This window comes from Giraffa tippelskirchi, chromosome 13 (assembly GCF_054371585.1).
Source record: "Giraffa tippelskirchi isolate mGirTip1 chromosome 13, T2T-mGirTip1v1.2.pri, whole genome shotgun sequence".
Lineage (NCBI taxonomy): Eukaryota > Metazoa > Chordata > Mammalia > Artiodactyla > Giraffidae > Giraffa > Giraffa tippelskirchi.
Genome location: NC_137287.1, coordinates 54,330,889 through 54,348,240, shown reverse-complemented (window position 1 = coordinate 54,348,240; position 17,352 = coordinate 54,330,889). Strand labels below are relative to the sequence as shown.

At 43.8% G+C, this 17,352-nt stretch overlaps 1 protein-coding gene across 11 annotated transcripts in view; it reads right to left on the bottom strand.

The window, feature by feature from the left end:
* Positions 1-13,398: 13,398 nt before the first annotated feature.
* The window catches only part of SEL1L2 (SEL1L2 adaptor subunit of SYVN1 ubiquitin ligase), a 123,546-nt gene continuing 119,592 nt past the window's right edge, over positions 13,399-17,352 (bottom strand). For all 11 annotated transcript variants that reach the window (XM_081556505.1, XM_081556508.1, XM_081556501.1 and 8 more), the window contains 2 exons: positions 13,739-13,867; positions 13,399-13,600 (listed from right to left, as the gene is read on the bottom strand). In XM_081556505.1, coding sequence (XP_081412631.1) covers positions 13,481-13,600; positions 13,739-13,867 — 249 coding nt within the window. In that variant the 3' untranslated portion in view covers positions 13,399-13,480. The remainder of the gene's footprint in view (positions 13,601-13,738; positions 13,868-17,352) is intronic.

Here is a 17,352-nt window from a genome sequence, read left to right as displayed (position 1 = left end):
TGTAGTCCCGACTTTTCATCAGTGATTGGTGACTTTCACATCTAAAATTACTGCATTCTGAAGCAAGAAGCAATATATAAGCTATTTACCATCAGACTTTTCTAATAATTAGAATCGCCTAATAACTCCATCTATATTTAGCAGTGATTTCAGTTTCACGTGTTTTCCATTTTAATATGGATATTGTTATCTAGTAATTTGAGAGACTTGTTTGCAGAATCAGCCTGAAAGCAAGAAGGTATTTCTGTGAAAAATCCAGAGATGTTCACGTATATAAATGCTTGACCTGATAGAAAAACACCACTCATGCTAACATTTTGTACCTTTTCATCCGTTTGAGCTTTCGTTATTTCTTTGAGAGGACATTAACAGTGGAGATGAGGGGATGAGGGGAAGGACAAGTTCATAGATTCTTTAGTTTTCTGGTTCTTTGGCATAAAATTGTAGACTTTTATAACAACTACTCCAAGATACTTAAGCCAGAATTATTTGTGATACTGTCTTCCTTGCTCTTTAAAGAGGAACAGAGGATGATGAACCTCTTTAGAGCTATTAAGTAGTTTTGTACTTTGGAATGGCATCTTCTTGTATCCTTCCTTGCCTTTTTATAACCCTCAGAATTCTAATCTTGTTTCTTTTTCACCTCCACCATTTGGGTGAGAGCCCCTTCATTTCACGCTCTACCTTAGTTAAGAGGAAAACTTAACTAAGTCCTTTTTTTAGAGGATTTTAAAGGATTACAGAGGCAAAATCATGTGTCAAGTACCTGCACAGTGATGAATAGTGCTTTGTCATTTCAGGCCTCTGGCACTGCTATTCTAATCCACCATCCTGTGGTCATGATCAAAATGATCTGGAAGCAGTGCAGAACTGGTGGAAGAAGGTGATTGCAAGGCCGCGGGGCAGGTGGGGGGCAATGCTGGGAGGCACCCAGGAGTGACTTCAGGTGTTGTCACCAGTCAGTGCCAAGTCATTCGCTGTGCTTTTCATTCAGGGGCACGGCCCCACCGCTTCCTCGGCCTTGGGGGTTATTACAGGGTGTGCTTGTGTCTGCATCTCCCCTCCTGCCTGCCCTCACTCTTAACCATTTAAGCACCAAGCTCTCCCTCAGCCAGAGTTGGGTCTCACACGGTACGTATTCAGCTCCATTTCGAGTCAAATTGAACTATGTGAAGTCAGAAAGAAAAACACCAGTACAGTATATTAAGGCATTTATATGGGATTTAGAAAGATGGTAACAATGACCCTATAGGCGAGACAGCAAAAGAGACACAGAGATTAAGAACAGACTTTTTTAAAATTTATTTATTTATTTTAGTTGGAGGCTAATTACTTTACAATATTGTAGTGGTTTTTGCCATACATCGACATGAATCAGCCACGGGCACACATGTGTCCCCCATCCTGAACCCCCCTCCCACCTCGCTCCCCAAGGAACAGACTTTTGGACTCTGTGGGAGAAGGCGAGGGTGGGATGATTTGAGAGAATAGCGTTGAAGCATGTATATTACCATATGTGAAACAGATCGCCAGTCCAGGTTCAATGCATGAGATAGGGTGCTCAGGGCTGGTGCCCTGGATGACCCTGAGGGATGGGATGGGGAGGGAGGTGGGAGGGGGTTCGGGATGGGGAGGGAGGTGGGAGGGGGTTCGGGATGGGGGCACATGTACACTCATGGCTGATTCATGTCAGTGTATGGCAAAAACCACCACAATATTGTAAAGTAATTAGCCTCCAATTAATTAAAAAAAAAAGTGTGTGGATAATGTGCCCTTTCATAGATTGAGTTACAGTTAAAAGCAGAATTTTGTAGGAGAAAAAGAAATTACTGTTCTTGTTCTCTTTAGTTGGGACATTCATTGATATTAGAGATTGGGATACTCTTGGTAGCCTTTTTTTTTTTTTTTAATAAGAGGAAAAGAATGCCTAGAAAGCAGAACTTGGGGAAGTTTTTTGTTTGTTTGTTTGTTTGTTTTTTTAAGTTCAGTTTTCAGATTTGAAGGGAGAAGAGAACAGTGAAAACCCCCTGCATGTTAAAGTGTAAATAGATGCCTGAGGAAAGGATACAGTCCACAGCGTCTGTTCCTAAATGATGCACGTTTGTACGTTTATTGGTTTTGAAGAATGCATGCAGACTCGTCCGTGCTGAGGACAGGGGACTGAGGAACCAGGTGTGTCTGCCCCTGTCCCGGTGTTTGAACACCTGTCAGAGGTGCATGAAGTGTGCAGAAGCAAGGAGGGAGGCTTGTACTTTCACTTTTTAACCTTTCTGTAAATTTTGAGGTTTCTTGCCAAGGGTATTAACTTTCATTTATTTCATGCCAACAGAGAATATGTGGATGGTGGGGTGGGGCTGGGGAGGAATCTACCTTGAGCTATCTTAGAAATAAGCTACAAAAATAAAGAGGAATTAACACAATGAATTGAGGACACGTACTGTTTAATGTGAGCAACAGTTGTAAAATTATTTTTTTAGTTAATGTCTGCTTGAAGTATCTATTAAGGTTTAATTGTTTGGAACTCTCAGAAAATACATTTTTCTGAATGCTGTGTTTTCCAGATGGTTCAGGATATCCTTTTCGGTCACAAAACTTTAAAAAACGTCTTATCAGAAATATTTCCAAAATATGTTTCATTCTTAAACAGTGTATAGAACATAACCATTTCTTTACAACTTTTTTCTTAATAACTCTGTGACTTTTTGTCTTTATACCTTGACAGTTACTATCACAACTTGTGCTGCATTGCTTGTTCCTACACTGACCCTAAGAAAAATGTGGTTTGTCCCTTTCTCTGCACTTTTCTTGTTTGCTGTCAATCTCAGTAGCCTGACAGAAATGAACTTGCTTGATCAGTTTTTCTTGCCTTTTCTGATGTGTAAGATTAGAATTTAGATTGGAAATTTTGAAGACAGTGCTAAAGGTAGGAAAGAGGAAGGAGGTTCCACAAGCAGGACTCCCCTTTGGAATAAAATGCATGGGCTTTATTGGTTCCCTCAACAAATCCCCACTGAGGCCCATGAGCCAGGCTCCCGACTCTCCTTTGCTCTCTTGGTTGGCAGTCTAACAGGGCTCTCAAGGTGTGGACATGGGACACTTGTTGGCTCCTGGGAGACTTTTAGGATTATTTCTTGGTTCTTAGCAGTATACCAGGTTGTTAGCCTAGAGAATTCCAGAAGTGGCTAGCATATATGAAAAAAAATATTTTTAAAACAAAGGATTTCTGCAGGATTTGTTGAGATGGAAGCTACCCATAGACCCTCAAGTCTGTTATATGAATGTAAAAAGTTATAACTACAGAAAGATGCATCTCATGAAGTAGCTATGAAGCCAGTTTTGTTTTTCATGCCCTTTTAGTACTATGTTTATCCACTAGGTGGAAACAGTTACAGCATGGCCTTTATGGAAGACTTAAGCATCTGTCCAAAATCACTGCTGATGGTGATTACAGCCATGAAATTAAAAGACACTTATGCCTTGGAAGGAAGGTTATGGCCAACCTAGATAGCATTAAAAGCAGAGCCGTTACTTTGCCAACAAAAGTCCATCTAGTCAAGGCTATGGTTTTTCCAGTGGTCATGTATGGATGTGAGAGTTGGACGGTGAAGAAGGCTGGGCACCGCAGAATTGATGCTTTTGAACTGTGGTGTTGGAGAGGACTCTGGAGAGTCCCTTGGACTGCAAGGAGGTCCAATCAATCCATCCTAAAGGAGATCAGTCCCAGGTGTTCATTGGAAGGACTGATGTTGAAGCTGAAACTCTAATACTTTGGCCACCTCATGCGAAGAGCTGACTCATTGGAAAAGACCCTAATGCTGGGTAGGATTGGGGGCAGGAGGAGAAGGGGATGACAGAGGATGAGATGATTGGATGGCATCACTATCACTGACTCGATGGACATGGGTTTGGGTAAACTCTGGGAGTTGGTGATGGACAGAGAGGCCTGGTGTGCTGCGATTCATGGGGTTGCAAAGAGTCAGACACGACTGAGTGACTGAACTGAACTGAACTGAAGCATCTGCCCTGGTAGCTTAGATGGTAAAGAATCTGCTTGCAATACGGGAGACCTGGGTTCAATCCCTGGGTGGGAAGGCCTCCTGGAGAAGGGAATGGCTACCCACTCCAGTATTCTTGCCTGGAGAATTCCATGGACAGAGGACCCTGGCGGGCTACAGTCCATGGGATTGCAAAGAGTCAGACATGAGTGAGTGACTCACATTATACTGAAGACATAGTTTTTTATAACTCAGTATATATCCCTTAAATAAGGATGAAATGAAGTATTTAACCATCAATTGGCTTCTGCATAAGAAAGAAATGAACATTAAAAAAAGATATTTGGGGAAAAGTATAGTTGGCATAGTGATTATATTTTATTCCTTCATAAATTATTATTTTAGCCTCTTGCCTAAGAAATGTTTTGAGGGTTGTTTTAATAGAGGGGGTCTCAAGGTGGGGCGGAGAAGGCAATGGCACCCCACTCCAGTACTTTTGCCTGGAAAATCCCATGGACAGAGGAGCCTAGTAGGCTGCAGTCCATGGGGTCGCTAAGAGTCGGACACAGCTGAGCGACCTCACTTTCACTTTACCCTTTCATGCACTGGAGAAGGAAATGGCAACCCACTCCAGTGTTCTTGCCTGGAGAATCCCAGGGACGGCGGAGCCTGGTGGGCTGCCGTCTGTGGGGTCGCACAGAGTCGGACACGACTGAAGCGACTTAGCAGCAGCAGCAGCAGCAAGGTGGGGTGGTTGTTATTGTGGTTGTTAATAATTTGAAGTTTATCTTCAGAAAAATAATAAGCAGATTATTTTTCACAGATGTTGTGTTGCTAAGTCATATCCAACTCTTTGCGACCCCATGGACTGTAGCCCTCCAGGCTCTTCTGTCCATGGGATTTTCCAGGCAAGGATACTGGAGTAAGTTGCCATTTCCTTCTCCATGGGATCTTCCTGATTCAGGGATCAAACCCACTTCTCCTGCATTGGCAGGTGCATTCTTTACCACTGAGCTACCACAAATTGGTGTACTTAAATTCTCTGCCTGGGTACTTGACAGGTGTTTATCTTGCTGCTTTAAAAAAAATAATGATTTAAAGATAACAGAAAGTACTGTTGTTAACAAATAGGGAAATAATGCTTTGTGACTGTGTGGTTTTAAAATCTGCCTGCAGACTCTCTGATACTCTTTCCTCTGAGAGGTGGAGCTTCATTCTCCTCCTTGTGAGTTTGGGTTGAATTCAGTGATTCTCTTACAACAAATAGAATATGGAAGTGCTGTGTGTCCCTCTGAGGAGGTAGTCAGAGGCCCTGTTTCCTCCTCGCTGTGTCTGGGATCACTTCCCTGGGAGACCAGTGCCATTCATGGGGACATCGGGCAGCTCTTGGAGAGATCTCTGAGATCTGCCAGCAAGTGAGGCAACTCGGAAGACATCCTCCAACCCCATTCAGACTCTCAGGTGACACCTTAATGGCAGCCTCATGACAGACCCAGAACCAGCCAGCCAAGCCACTCCCAAATTCCTGATCCTCACAAACAGATAGCTGTCGTTGAAGCCACTGTGTTTGGAGTTACACCGTTAAGGCAGCGGTAGGTAACTAATATGCTGTCTTTGGAGGTGCCCAGGGTGTGCCACGATGTTCCTTAAAGCATAGAACATAGCCTGCTTATTTGAAATTGTGTAAAGTCAGCATAAACTACGTTACCTTTGTCCTCAGGGAAACCTGGGCCTGAGATGCGCTTACCTTGAGGTTTGAGTCCATGGTATCTGGAAGTAGAACTAACCTCCCAAGGTTAATGGGCTTCAAATTTAGGTTGGAAATTTAGTAAGCTTCAAATTTTATTTCCTAGGAATAGTGTACTAGGATCAGTTTTCTAGCAACCTGATGAGGTGAGTCCGTAGTGAACAAGAGAGCGTAAGGCGGCTCTGGCCTTGGGAGTTCAGTGAGGCAACAGCGGCCGTGGTTTTCTCAGTCCCTCCTGCCTCAGCTGTTGAGTTGCTGACGGCTTATCAGGATGGACTGTTCATGCTGTGGGCTTGTTATAGGCTCTCAGGTGAGCACAATGCTGTGGAAATGGTTCAGTTCAGTTCAGTCGCTCAGTCGTGTCTGACTCTTCACGACCCCTTGGACTGCAGCACGCCAGGCCTCACTGTCCATCACCAACTCCCAGAGTTTACTCAAACTCATGTCCATAGAGTCAGTGATGCCATCCAACCATCTCATCCTCTGTCATCCCCTTCTCCTCCCGCCTTCAGTTTTTCCCGGCATCAGGGTCTTTTCCAGTGAGTCAGTTCTTCGTTATCAGGGGGCCAAAGTATTGGAGTTTCAGCTCCAGCATCAGTCCTTCCAATGAACAGTCAGGACTGATTTCCTTTAGGATGGACTGGTTGGATCTCCTTGCAGTCCAAGGGACTCTCAAGAGTCTTCTCCAACACCACAGCTCAAAAGCATCAATTCTTCGGTGCTCAGCTTTCTTTATAGTCCAACTCTCACATCCATACATGAGTAGTGGAAAAACCATAGCCTTGACTAGATGGACCTTTGTTGGCAAAGTAATGTCTCTGCTTTTTAACATGCTGTCTAGGTTTGTCATAACTTTCCTTCCAGTGAGTAAGCGTCTTTTAATTTCATGGCTGTAGTCACCCTCTGCAGTGATTTTGGAGCCCAAGAAAATAAAGTCTGCCACTGTTTCCACTGTTTCCCCATCTATTTGCCATGAAGTGATGGGACCAGATGCCATGGTCTTAGTTTTCTAAATGTTGAGCTTTAAGCCAACTCTTTCACTCTCCTCTTTCATTTTCATCAAGAGGCTCTTTAGTTCTTCTAAATAACTAAATGGTTAAGGGTAATCTAAAAGCCAGAGTTGATCCTGTCTTGGTCTTGGCTGGCCTTTGCCAAAACCAGGCAAAGATAAACTGCGTGTAGTCCAAATGCAGTCTGGCCCGTCTCTCGACTTCTTGTCCAGGAGTCCCGTGCATGTGCTCAGGACCCTCAGTGCTGGCTGTGTCTGAGCCAGACTTGCAGAATAAGAATCAGGAATGGCTCCAGGCCCCCATGTCAGGAGACTGTGCTGAGACTGGGAGTGGGAGGAGGGGAGGAGAATTCCAGAGAAGGACTTGACAGCCTTGCCAAGAAACTGGAAGTGGAGGGAAGGGTAGGGAGTGGGACCCCGGGGGTCTGGCTTTGGTCCTGGCATACTGGTTCCTGACACGTGGGCCAGCACCATCTCTGAGCTCAGGATTTTCACCTGTAGAATAAAGGTCTGGCCCTCAATCTCAAGGGAGGCCACAGGCCTGCCTCCAAAGCCCCTGAGGGGATTCTTCAAACAATATTTTTTTCCACCTTCTTCCTATCAGTTGAGAGTCAGGCCATAAGGACTCGAGTCACTGAGGGGAGCAGGAGACATTCTCCACCACATTATGGTGGGAAGATGGCTGTGAGCCCTGGAGCAGGCCGAGTTCAGAAACATTCAGCTTGGTCCGAGGACCTGGGTCCCAAGACAGAAGGAATCAGGATCACCCTCTCGCCCTTGCAGTTTCTCAGTCTTCATGTTGACAGCTGGGGATTTGTCTTTTCAATATTAACTTGATTTCAACTGAAGCCAGTTTAACTTCTCAATAAAAACAGCTTCATTTAACCCATACCAAGGTGCCATGGGTTGGCAGAGCCCTGCTTTTAAACCGGAGTGTATTGCACCTCTGCCAGGCAATGTGCTGAGGCTCTGATAAGCATGCTCAGTTCTCCTTTCATCTCCTCAGCTCTCCAGCAGGTAGATGCTAGCACTATTGCCCTGTATTTCAGGTGAGGAAACAGGTTCAGAGAGGCTGTGATGACTTCCCCAAGGTCACATACATGGCAGAGCCAATGTGACTTTGGTTTTGTATGGGATGAAGCATTTAATTTTATCATGTTGCCTTCTTTTGGAGGTCGGAGCCTTCTGTGTGATGTCCCAGTCTTTTTTCTCTACATCTCTTCTCCCCTTTTAAGTGTAGTGTGTGCCAGCCAGCGTACTGGAACCTCCTCAGTCTCCAACACACGCTCAGCCCTGCACTAGAATCTGCCCCTGTGGAACCCCCTGCCCTCCAAACTCTTCTGGGTCCCTTCCACTCTAAACTCACCTTCATCCAGTTCAACTTCATCCTGCCTTCTTCTCCTGGGCCATCTTGAACTTCTCTGAGTTCCAACTCCATTAGCCTTTATTTGATGTTTTTTGCCCACAGCTTGTGCCTGTCAGCTAAGTGTTCAACCCTTCAAGCTGTGGCATTGCTATAATCAAGGTTCATCAGCCACAGAGATGGCCCAGATGGAGTCGCTGCCAGGCAGATAACAGGGATTCCCATGAGTGCAAGAGGCAATGGGACCCTGGAAATACAGGTAGTGGGGGCACCAGGCAAGTTCAGCTTCAAATTTCAGGGATCAGCTCCTTGGTTGGGATTACAGTGGAGTCTGAGTATCTCACTGAGTAGGGGGATACAGATTGCAGGAGGCAGGTGAACTGGGAACAGGGAAGGGCTTGGTGCTGGAAAATAAGACCCATGATGTGAGGTCACAGGAAGGCCTGCATCAGGATGACTGGGCCTTAGATTGTGGGATGATAGTCTCTGGTTCAGGCAAGATGTCCGGCTGTCATTAAATACCAGGGCAGCCTAGGAGAGTGATCAGCATGAATTCTGAAATCGGACCTGCCTGTTGAATCCATCACTAACCAGCTTATCTTGTGTTGGTTACTCACCTGCTGACATGTACCATTCTTAGATTGTATGAGAATAAGTGCCAAGCTTGGAAAGCCACGCTCATAAGATGACTTACATGTGCAGTGCAATAGCCCTCAAATTACAGCATTACTAGGTCCTACAAAAGAAGATAAGGGTTGGAACAGTGGGGAGAGGAAGAATTTCCAGAGGTAAATATGGTTGGGAAAGCTGAGTCACATAAGATTCAGTGGGTATTTTTCCTGTAAGATGCTTCAGAGTCCTTACTATGTCCACATTGTTGTGAATCTCCCACAAGAGGCTATGTATGCATGTGTGGTCAGTCGCTTCAGTCATGTCCAACTCTTTGCAACCCATGGACAGTAGCCCACCAGGCTCCTCTGTTCATAGGATTCTCCAGGCAAGAATACTGGAGTGGGTTGCCATTTCCTCCTCTAGGGGATCTTCCCAACCCAGGGATCAAACCCAGGTCTCTTATGTCTCCTGCACTGGCAGGCAGGTTCTCTACCACTAGTGCCACCTGGGAAGCCCCACAGGAGGCTATACTTTATGGCATCTTCCAGACTTAATGACCCAATAACCCTTTATCAAGGGGCACCCAGCAAGACTGAACATGTTTTGGGAAATACAGCCTAGCACAACTCCTGGCATTGTGAAGGCTTTTTGAATAATTTGAATAGTTGTAGGAGAAGGCGATGGCACCCCACTCCAGTTCTCTTGCCTGGAGAATCCCAGGGATGGGGGAGCCTGGTGGGCTGCCGTCTATGGGGTCGCACAGAGTTGGACACGACTGAAGCGACTTAGCAGCAGCAGCAGCAAGAAAACTTAATGTTCACCTATGAGAATGTAGTTACTTGCAAGAGTTGTTTATGAACTTTCTCAAGGCAGTCCAATGCAGGGATTAAAAGCATAGACTCTGGACCTGGTTGTTCTGGCTGTGTGGCCTTGGACAAGTTACTCGACCCCAGTTTCCTCTTCTGGAAAAAAGGGATGATGATACATTATCCTCCAGAATAGGTAGTTGTAAAGATCTAATGAGTTAATAATACATTTGGTTAGAACAGTGCCTGGCACATTATAAGCATGATATGTTGGCTATTATTATCCCAGACAATGAATTTTAGAGAAGCTTTCAAGAACAAGTTATTGACTGCTATTACAATGCTAGCTTACCATTTGTCTTACATAAAATTTCCTCTTGCTCATACAAAAAGACTGATTAATAAACAGATACTGCTTAAAGTCATTATTCCTCTTTTAAAAAAGAATGTCATAGGACCTCAGACAGCTGTTTGAAATATAAGAGATTTGCTCTAATATTCTATTAGGTGAAGATTGAATATTCCTTTTTTCAGAGGCACTTTATCTTCACCTAGAAATTATTTTCTGATTAAAAAAACACAAATTAGGATAAATCATTTCACACAAGCACACACCACAAAATAATGTTTCCATATCAATACACAGGCACAGATGCTGAATGAAATTAATTAGGTGGCAGGAAATAAAAAGAAAGCTAAGAATTAAAATAATCTCACAGCCTAAAAAATCATTCTTGCCACACATGGAAAGATTTTAAGATGTTTTCTGGTATAGATCTTAATGTGATACTGAGAGTCTGGATTGGAATTATAGAACTTTGGAGCTGTAAGACATTAAAGAAATCTTTCTTAGTTTGCAGTTGAGGAAACTGAGTTCCACAGAGAGACTCATTTGCCTGAGGTCACTAGCCGGCCCTGGAGAGACAGGCCTGGAACGAAGATGTTCCTGAGTCTTGTCCAGCAACCTGAAGCAGGCCTGGTCATTCACGCAACCCCAGCAGAGCCAAGGCCCAGCCATCGTACCCACCTGGCCGGTGGTGCATTTGTGAGTGTCCCCAGCACAGCTCTCCATCCAAGCACCGAGTCTTTAGCAAAACCCAGAGTCACCGCCTTACACTGAATTTGTTTACAGCACACTTCCGTGTTGCGGGTTACAGTAGACCTTGACCTAGGCTCTGCTGCCTGGCTCCCACCCGCAGAGATGTTCGTTTAATTCAGCCTTGGGAGTTTTACAAGTTATAGAGCATCAGCTTTCCTAAGGTGAGAAAACTGTATGAATGACAGATAAACTCCATCGTAACCTCCCTTGTGTTGTAGCTGGGAACTCTGAAGGACCAGCTGCTGTGCTGGGTGTAAGAACGTTGAGTCACTGTGCACTTCGTGACAGGCTTGTGCTGAAAGAAGGGGGTGAGCTAGCCCAGGTTAGGGGTGAGGAAGGGGGGTGTGGACAAGTTGGTCATCCCGTGCTGATTGAGGGCCTTCTGTATGTGGAGCCTGGGTACTTAGAGATGAGAAGGCCCATCCCGCGCCCTCATAGGGCTCACATGCAGCTAGCTGAACTGGCCGCAGACCACAGGGAAGCTGACACAGCGTCTTTTCTTGCTACCAAAAGTCCTCTGACTGAGACATGTGCAGGAAGGCACTGTGTGAAAGGGTGTGTGGTGATCTGTGGTCAGTCACCACGTGGCCGCCCTGGTGTGGGTGGGGTCGCCGTCCAGGGGCCAGGGTGGTGGCAGCTGCTCCAGCCCCGGCTCTGGAGGAGAAGCCCAGAAACAGACGTCCAATTGAGTCAAACACCCTAAACCACGCTTGCTCTCAAAGCCTTTGGCTCATGTTCACTTGGAACAATGAGCTGAAACAGGGAAGTGATGAGCTCACCCTGCCCCGCCTCCTAGGTTTCAGGCAGTGTTCCACTGACACAGCATACCACCAAGTCTCCCTTCCTGTGCTGTCTGCAGCTATTCTCACAAGCTTTATCTCGAAGGAGCTCATTTTTCAGCCGGTCTTGGAGCTGGGGCTCACCGACTCTATGCTCCCCTCTTTGCATTTATCCCGTCTCTGATGTGCTCACATTCCAGACACCTGTGAAATAGAACTGCACAGCCAGCCTATGAATTAGGCCCTGACCTGAGGCTTGGATATTGCCTGCTCCTTCCTTTCACATTTGCAAATTAGGCTTTCATTGTTCCTTTGGAAATGGAACTCTCTAGTAAATCAAGGATTGTGTGCAGGAAATTCTAAATACTTGGACCTCAGACAGGCCTGGATAGTTAATGGCCAAGTAAAGACTGTGGCCGGCATGTGTATATACAATGTTTACAAAGCATCTGTGAAGTTAGACTTATTGAAATCTCACAAATCTACAGTCAGGTAGGAATTAATCTCATTTGATGGAGGAAAGATTGAGGTTTGGAGAAACTATGCCCAAAGCCGCAGAGCTACTAAGGGACAAAGCTGGACCTCAAACACAGGGTGTTTGGTTCCAGATCCATTTCACTCTCCCTTCTGATTATGATCAACATTATCAATTAACTCTCTTCCTGTCCCTAGTTTGGGTTTTCAAGTAGGCAAGTACAATCTTTTCCTGCCTAAACACCCAGCATTTTGGCTGGAGAACTAACCTCTGGGTACTGAAACCACACTGATTGTTATCACCTCAGCTGTCCCCATGTTCCAACCAATCTGCCATGAGCTTTTAGAGAATATTAAAAGTTGCCATTTATGGAAATCCATTCTAGATACCAGACCCTGTGATAATTCCTTTACGTGCATTATCCCATTAATCTTCATACCAGCTGTCTAAGATCCTGAAGAAGTGAAAAAGTCTTTCAGTCGTATCTGACTCTTTGCGACCCCATGGACAGTCCATGGGATTCTCCAGGCCAGAATACTGGAGTGGGTAGATTTATCCCAAGGGAAAAAGATGAAAAGATCAATCTTTTCATTTTGCAGGTCAGGTAACTGAGGCTCAGTGAGAGTGAGATTTAAGCCTGGCCCTTGACTTCGGTCGTGGGTCTCCTGCACTTGTCTCCTCCCCACTGCCCCAGCCCTGGGCCCCAACCCTGCCTCATCCATCAGGGGAGACAAAGAGCGGGGCCCTTTACCTTCTGTTCTTGGAGGCTTGTACCATTACCCACTGTGAGTATTCCGAAGGGGAGTCCCCAGGATTCCAGTGAGGAATGGAAGAGAGGGATGCAATGCTGGACAGATCCCAGATGGTGCTGTTCACTACACGGCTGCTCAGGGTGCTCAGACAGAAAGACCCCGGTAAGGAGGCTGAGTCAGTCCCCAGGCACAGCAAAGCCATGAGGAACTTTGGCTCATCAAGGATAGACTGTGGCTCACCAGGTCATTCCCTCAAGATAAGAGTCTGTAATTCTTGGCCTTTCTCAAATTCTGAGGGGTCTGTGTTCTTGCCCTCCCCAAACTCTCCCTTCTCCCAAGTTCAGTATGTCTGTAGGAGCCGAGAAACCCATTTGTCCTCTCAAAAGGGGACAGGTTGTCACAACCACATGAAAATGGGTGGTCTTCATCCCTAACTCAGGACTAGAGCCTGGAGAAGGAAATGGCAAGCCACTCCAGTGATCTTGCCTGGAAAATCTCATGGACTGAGGAGCCCGATGGGCTGCAGTCCATGGGGTCACAAAGAGTCAGGCATGACTGAGCAACTAACACACAGGACTAGAGCACCCCAAGATGAGAAGTTTGTAAGGGAATCTTAGCTGATGAGTCTCCAACAAACCTCTCCCCACAAGGAGTCATCTCAGCTAAGTAGGAGGTCTGAAATGGTTTCTTAGAGGACAGGTCCCAGTCTTTGTCCATTTTCCCTCAAAGCCTGTATAAGAAGTCAGCAGCAGGCTCCTGAGTCTGATGGGGAAATTTTTTATTTAGTGAAGATAACTTGAAGTGAACTGGTTCCCATGAGCAGGTTTTTCTATGGTGCAGATCCTACCCATAGCGATTTCTAAGCAAGAAGATCAGCACAGCAACAATTAGGCCAATCACAAATAAATCCCAGTATGGTCCAACGGCGTTGTCCAATTTCATCCATTTCCATCTCATTGTAAACTGCAGGCAAGAGACATTATGTCAAAAATAAAACCAAGCCTCCCACTTTATTCAGAACATCATCTCCCCCCATCCCTCTGCCCAAGAGTTGCTCGTTGGAGTTTCCAGAGATTTGGGACCTATATGAGACAAACTTACATTAAAAAACAGGATATCTTGGAGCACATGCACAGTTTCCAATTTCATGAGGGCCAAGAACACTGGTATGTGAGCGTCCGGACTTGTTTGAGCAGCCATGTCGTATAATCTCCTGGCCAAGTGAATGTCCTGGAAATAGAAGAACAGCCCATACTTATTAGGTGCAGATTTGTGAAAGCCACTGTTTGAAATTTATCTTTGGCAGGTCTGGATGCTTTCCCCACCCCCCTACCCCAGGATGGTCAAGCCTTAATCCTTGGAACCTATTAATATGTTATGGGACTTCCCTGGTGGTCCAGTAGCTAAGACTCAACTCAGAGCTCCCAACACAGGGGCCTCAGTTCAACCCCTGGCTAGGGAATGAGATCCCACACGCTGCAACTAAGAGTTTGTGGGTCGCAACTAGGACCCAAATAATTAATTTTAAAAAGATAAAATGTAAAAACAAGATTGCTAAAGTCTATTAAAAATTTTTAAAAATGAATGTTAAAAAATGTTATGTTACAAGGGCAGAGCAAATTTTGCAAATGTAAATAAGGTTTCAAACGTTAAGATAGGGAGATTGTCCTGAAGGACCTGGTAGACTCAATGTAATCACATGAGCCCTTAAACACTGAGTTTTCTCACAGAGAGAAGAGAAAGGCAGAGAGATGTGGCAGAGGAGAAGTCAGAGGTTCTAGACATGGGAAGGACTCAATTTCCTGTTGCTGGAAGGGCCCCCTTGGACAGGAGAATGAATGTGGACAGCCAGCAAGGAAATGGGGCCCCCAGTCCTATAAACACAAGAAACTGAACTTGGACATTGATCTGAACAAGTTTGGAAGCAGATTCTTCCCCAGAGCCCTCCGTTAGGAACACAGCCTTGATTTCAGGCTTGCAGACCCTATGCAGAGGGCCCAATCGAGCTCACCTAGACTTCTCACCTACAGAAACAGTGAGATAAATGTGTGTGGTTTTAAGGCATTGAGTTTGTGGTAATTTGTTACAGCATCCATAGAAAATCAACACAGTCTTCGAAGAGCTTTCTTGGTATCACTGAACCAGATCTATGATTCCAATTACAGGGGCAGGAGAGCAGACGCTAACAATACAGCTCCCAAAACAAATGGCAATACGGATAGTGATAAGCATTTAAAGTTCCTACTTTTCTTCATGTACTCATTATACTTGAAGGTTTGGGATTTGTTAATTCATTGTCTTCAGAGCCTTGAAGATAAGGGTTTGAACTGCCTGTTTGCCCCTGAATTCTCAGTGCCTAATGAAGTGTCAAGTACATGGTAAGTCTTTGATAACACATCAAATGAATGAATAAATGAGAAATGAGTCAATAAACTACTTTGGCTCTCAGGCTGGAATTTGATTCCATAAATGACATACTATATTTTTAGGAACAATTTTTTCCCATTAAGTTATGCCATGGCAGATCAAAATGTGTTTCTCTTTCATTTTCACCTACTTATGGCTTGTTTTTTTGCTTGCTTTATAGTTGTCTTGTTTCCCCAAACAGAATAATGAAAAGGCTAAGTAGAATTGCTTTTAAAGGTCTACTCTGCTTGGGTGCCTGTGGATTATTTTCAAAAGAAGGGGAAGGAGAAGAATTTTTCACAGACTGTAGTCATCCTGTATGCCTGTCTCTCCCCTCCACCTGCCAGACTCCCATCACACAGGCCTTAATAGTTGTGAATCCTGAAGCCTCGGCTAAACACATTTCTTGGGTGGTGTCCTCACAGCTGTGTTCTGCTTGTCATTTCTTAAATTTTCCCAAAGTTTTGTGGACTGGTAAATTTATGTTTGAGAAAGAGGAATAAGGCCTGCTTAAAATACTTAAAATTCAGAAGACTGTTCAGAACAAATCTTTCTGGCAACACAGAAAATGGATGTTGTAAAAACTCTAATTTGTGTCTCTAATTCCAACAAATTCAATGGCTGTTCATTTGAAAACACCCTACAGATGATAACAGTGGTGTCACCCCCACACATGACAGGCATACTAACTTGAATGGGACGCTCAGAAAAAGGCAGCCTGTGTCAATATCTCAGGCATTCCTTCTTATTTGAAGCCAGCAAGAGTTATTATTTCATTTCTTGGGGCACAAATATCACAATTCAGTCGCTTGGCTTATAATAAAAAATAGCAGAGAAGTACCATTCAAGCGGGATGAGCTGGCTCCTGGCCAAGGCGGCCTCACCATTAGCAGAGGGGGTGGGATGGGATAGGAAAGTCTTTCTTTAAAATTACCAGAGAAGGAAAATCCTGAACATTTCTGGCTAATTAGGGCAACTCATAGAAAGAAAATTTTATTACTAGACTCTGGAAAAGACTCCTTGTTCTTTGATCTTATTTAGTAAAAAAGAAAATCAAAATCATTTCCACACAAAAATTCCCCTTGATAAACAGTGCTTTGGTGATTCCCAAGCTTCATTAAATATGTCCATTGCACATCTAGTCCACTTACGTTTAACTTTTCTGTGGTACATTTGAGTTTATTTTGCTTTAAATTCAGTGATTAGGAGATTATGTAAACCAATCTATAGACTTCTTACATGTTTCTGACTATAATGTCAGGTGTGCTGAAGTCCTATTCAATGCTCACATGTTCAAAAGTTGCTCACAACTCAAAGACATAGAATTCTCCAGCAATAAAGTATCTGGTTTATGAAAATTGTTCAATCACATGATGCAGGGGGTTTCCAGCCCAGAATCTTTGGGTGTCATCAAAAATTTCTTATACTGGTACAGAGATAGTTTCTTTAATAATCCATTCTTATTTTCTTATTATAAATACGTTAATTAGTGGAAACTTTGAAAATATAGAGGTGAACAAATGAGGGGAATACACCCGCAATCTCACTGTACAGAGGTAACTACTGATATTCCACACACATCCTACTAGCATTTCAGTGTTTTTATATTCATATATACATATTTTTAATTTAGAAATTTTTCACTCTGTATGATACTTGGTCTTGTTTTCTTAAGCTAATGATATATTTCAAGCAATATACCACATTCTAAGATATTTCATTAGTCTATAATATTTTTATTTTTAATGGTTGCACAGTATTGCATAATAATGACTAATACTTATTAAATATTTACTGTGTAACAGCCATCACTGTTGTGATGTCATTTAACCCCTGTGACAAAGCTATAGGGCAGATGATATTAACCCCATTTTAAAGACGAAAAAACTGAGACACAGAGAGCTTAAGCTACTTATCCAAATTCATGACTTGTAAGTGGCAGAGCTGAGATTTTACGGGTTTGTAAAATAAAAAACTATTCATTCAGGCTGAGGAATCGTACTATCAGATTCTGTTCTAAAATGTTTTTTTGACATAGTAAGAAACACATGATACTCTTTATTTTTATTTTTGGAGTTTTTTTCGCTATTTTTGTTGTTGTTGTTGTTTGTTTTGATACTCTTTAAAATGGAAGAGAGCATATATGTTTTAAGATATTGACTAGAAAATCTATACAAATTAAGACAAAAGGTGAGAGGAAATTAGCCTTTGGAAATGAGTTTCAATATATTATAGTTAGACATACAAGATAACACATTTTTTTGGTTCCTGCAGGTAAAACAAAACCACATCTACTGAGTAAATTACAA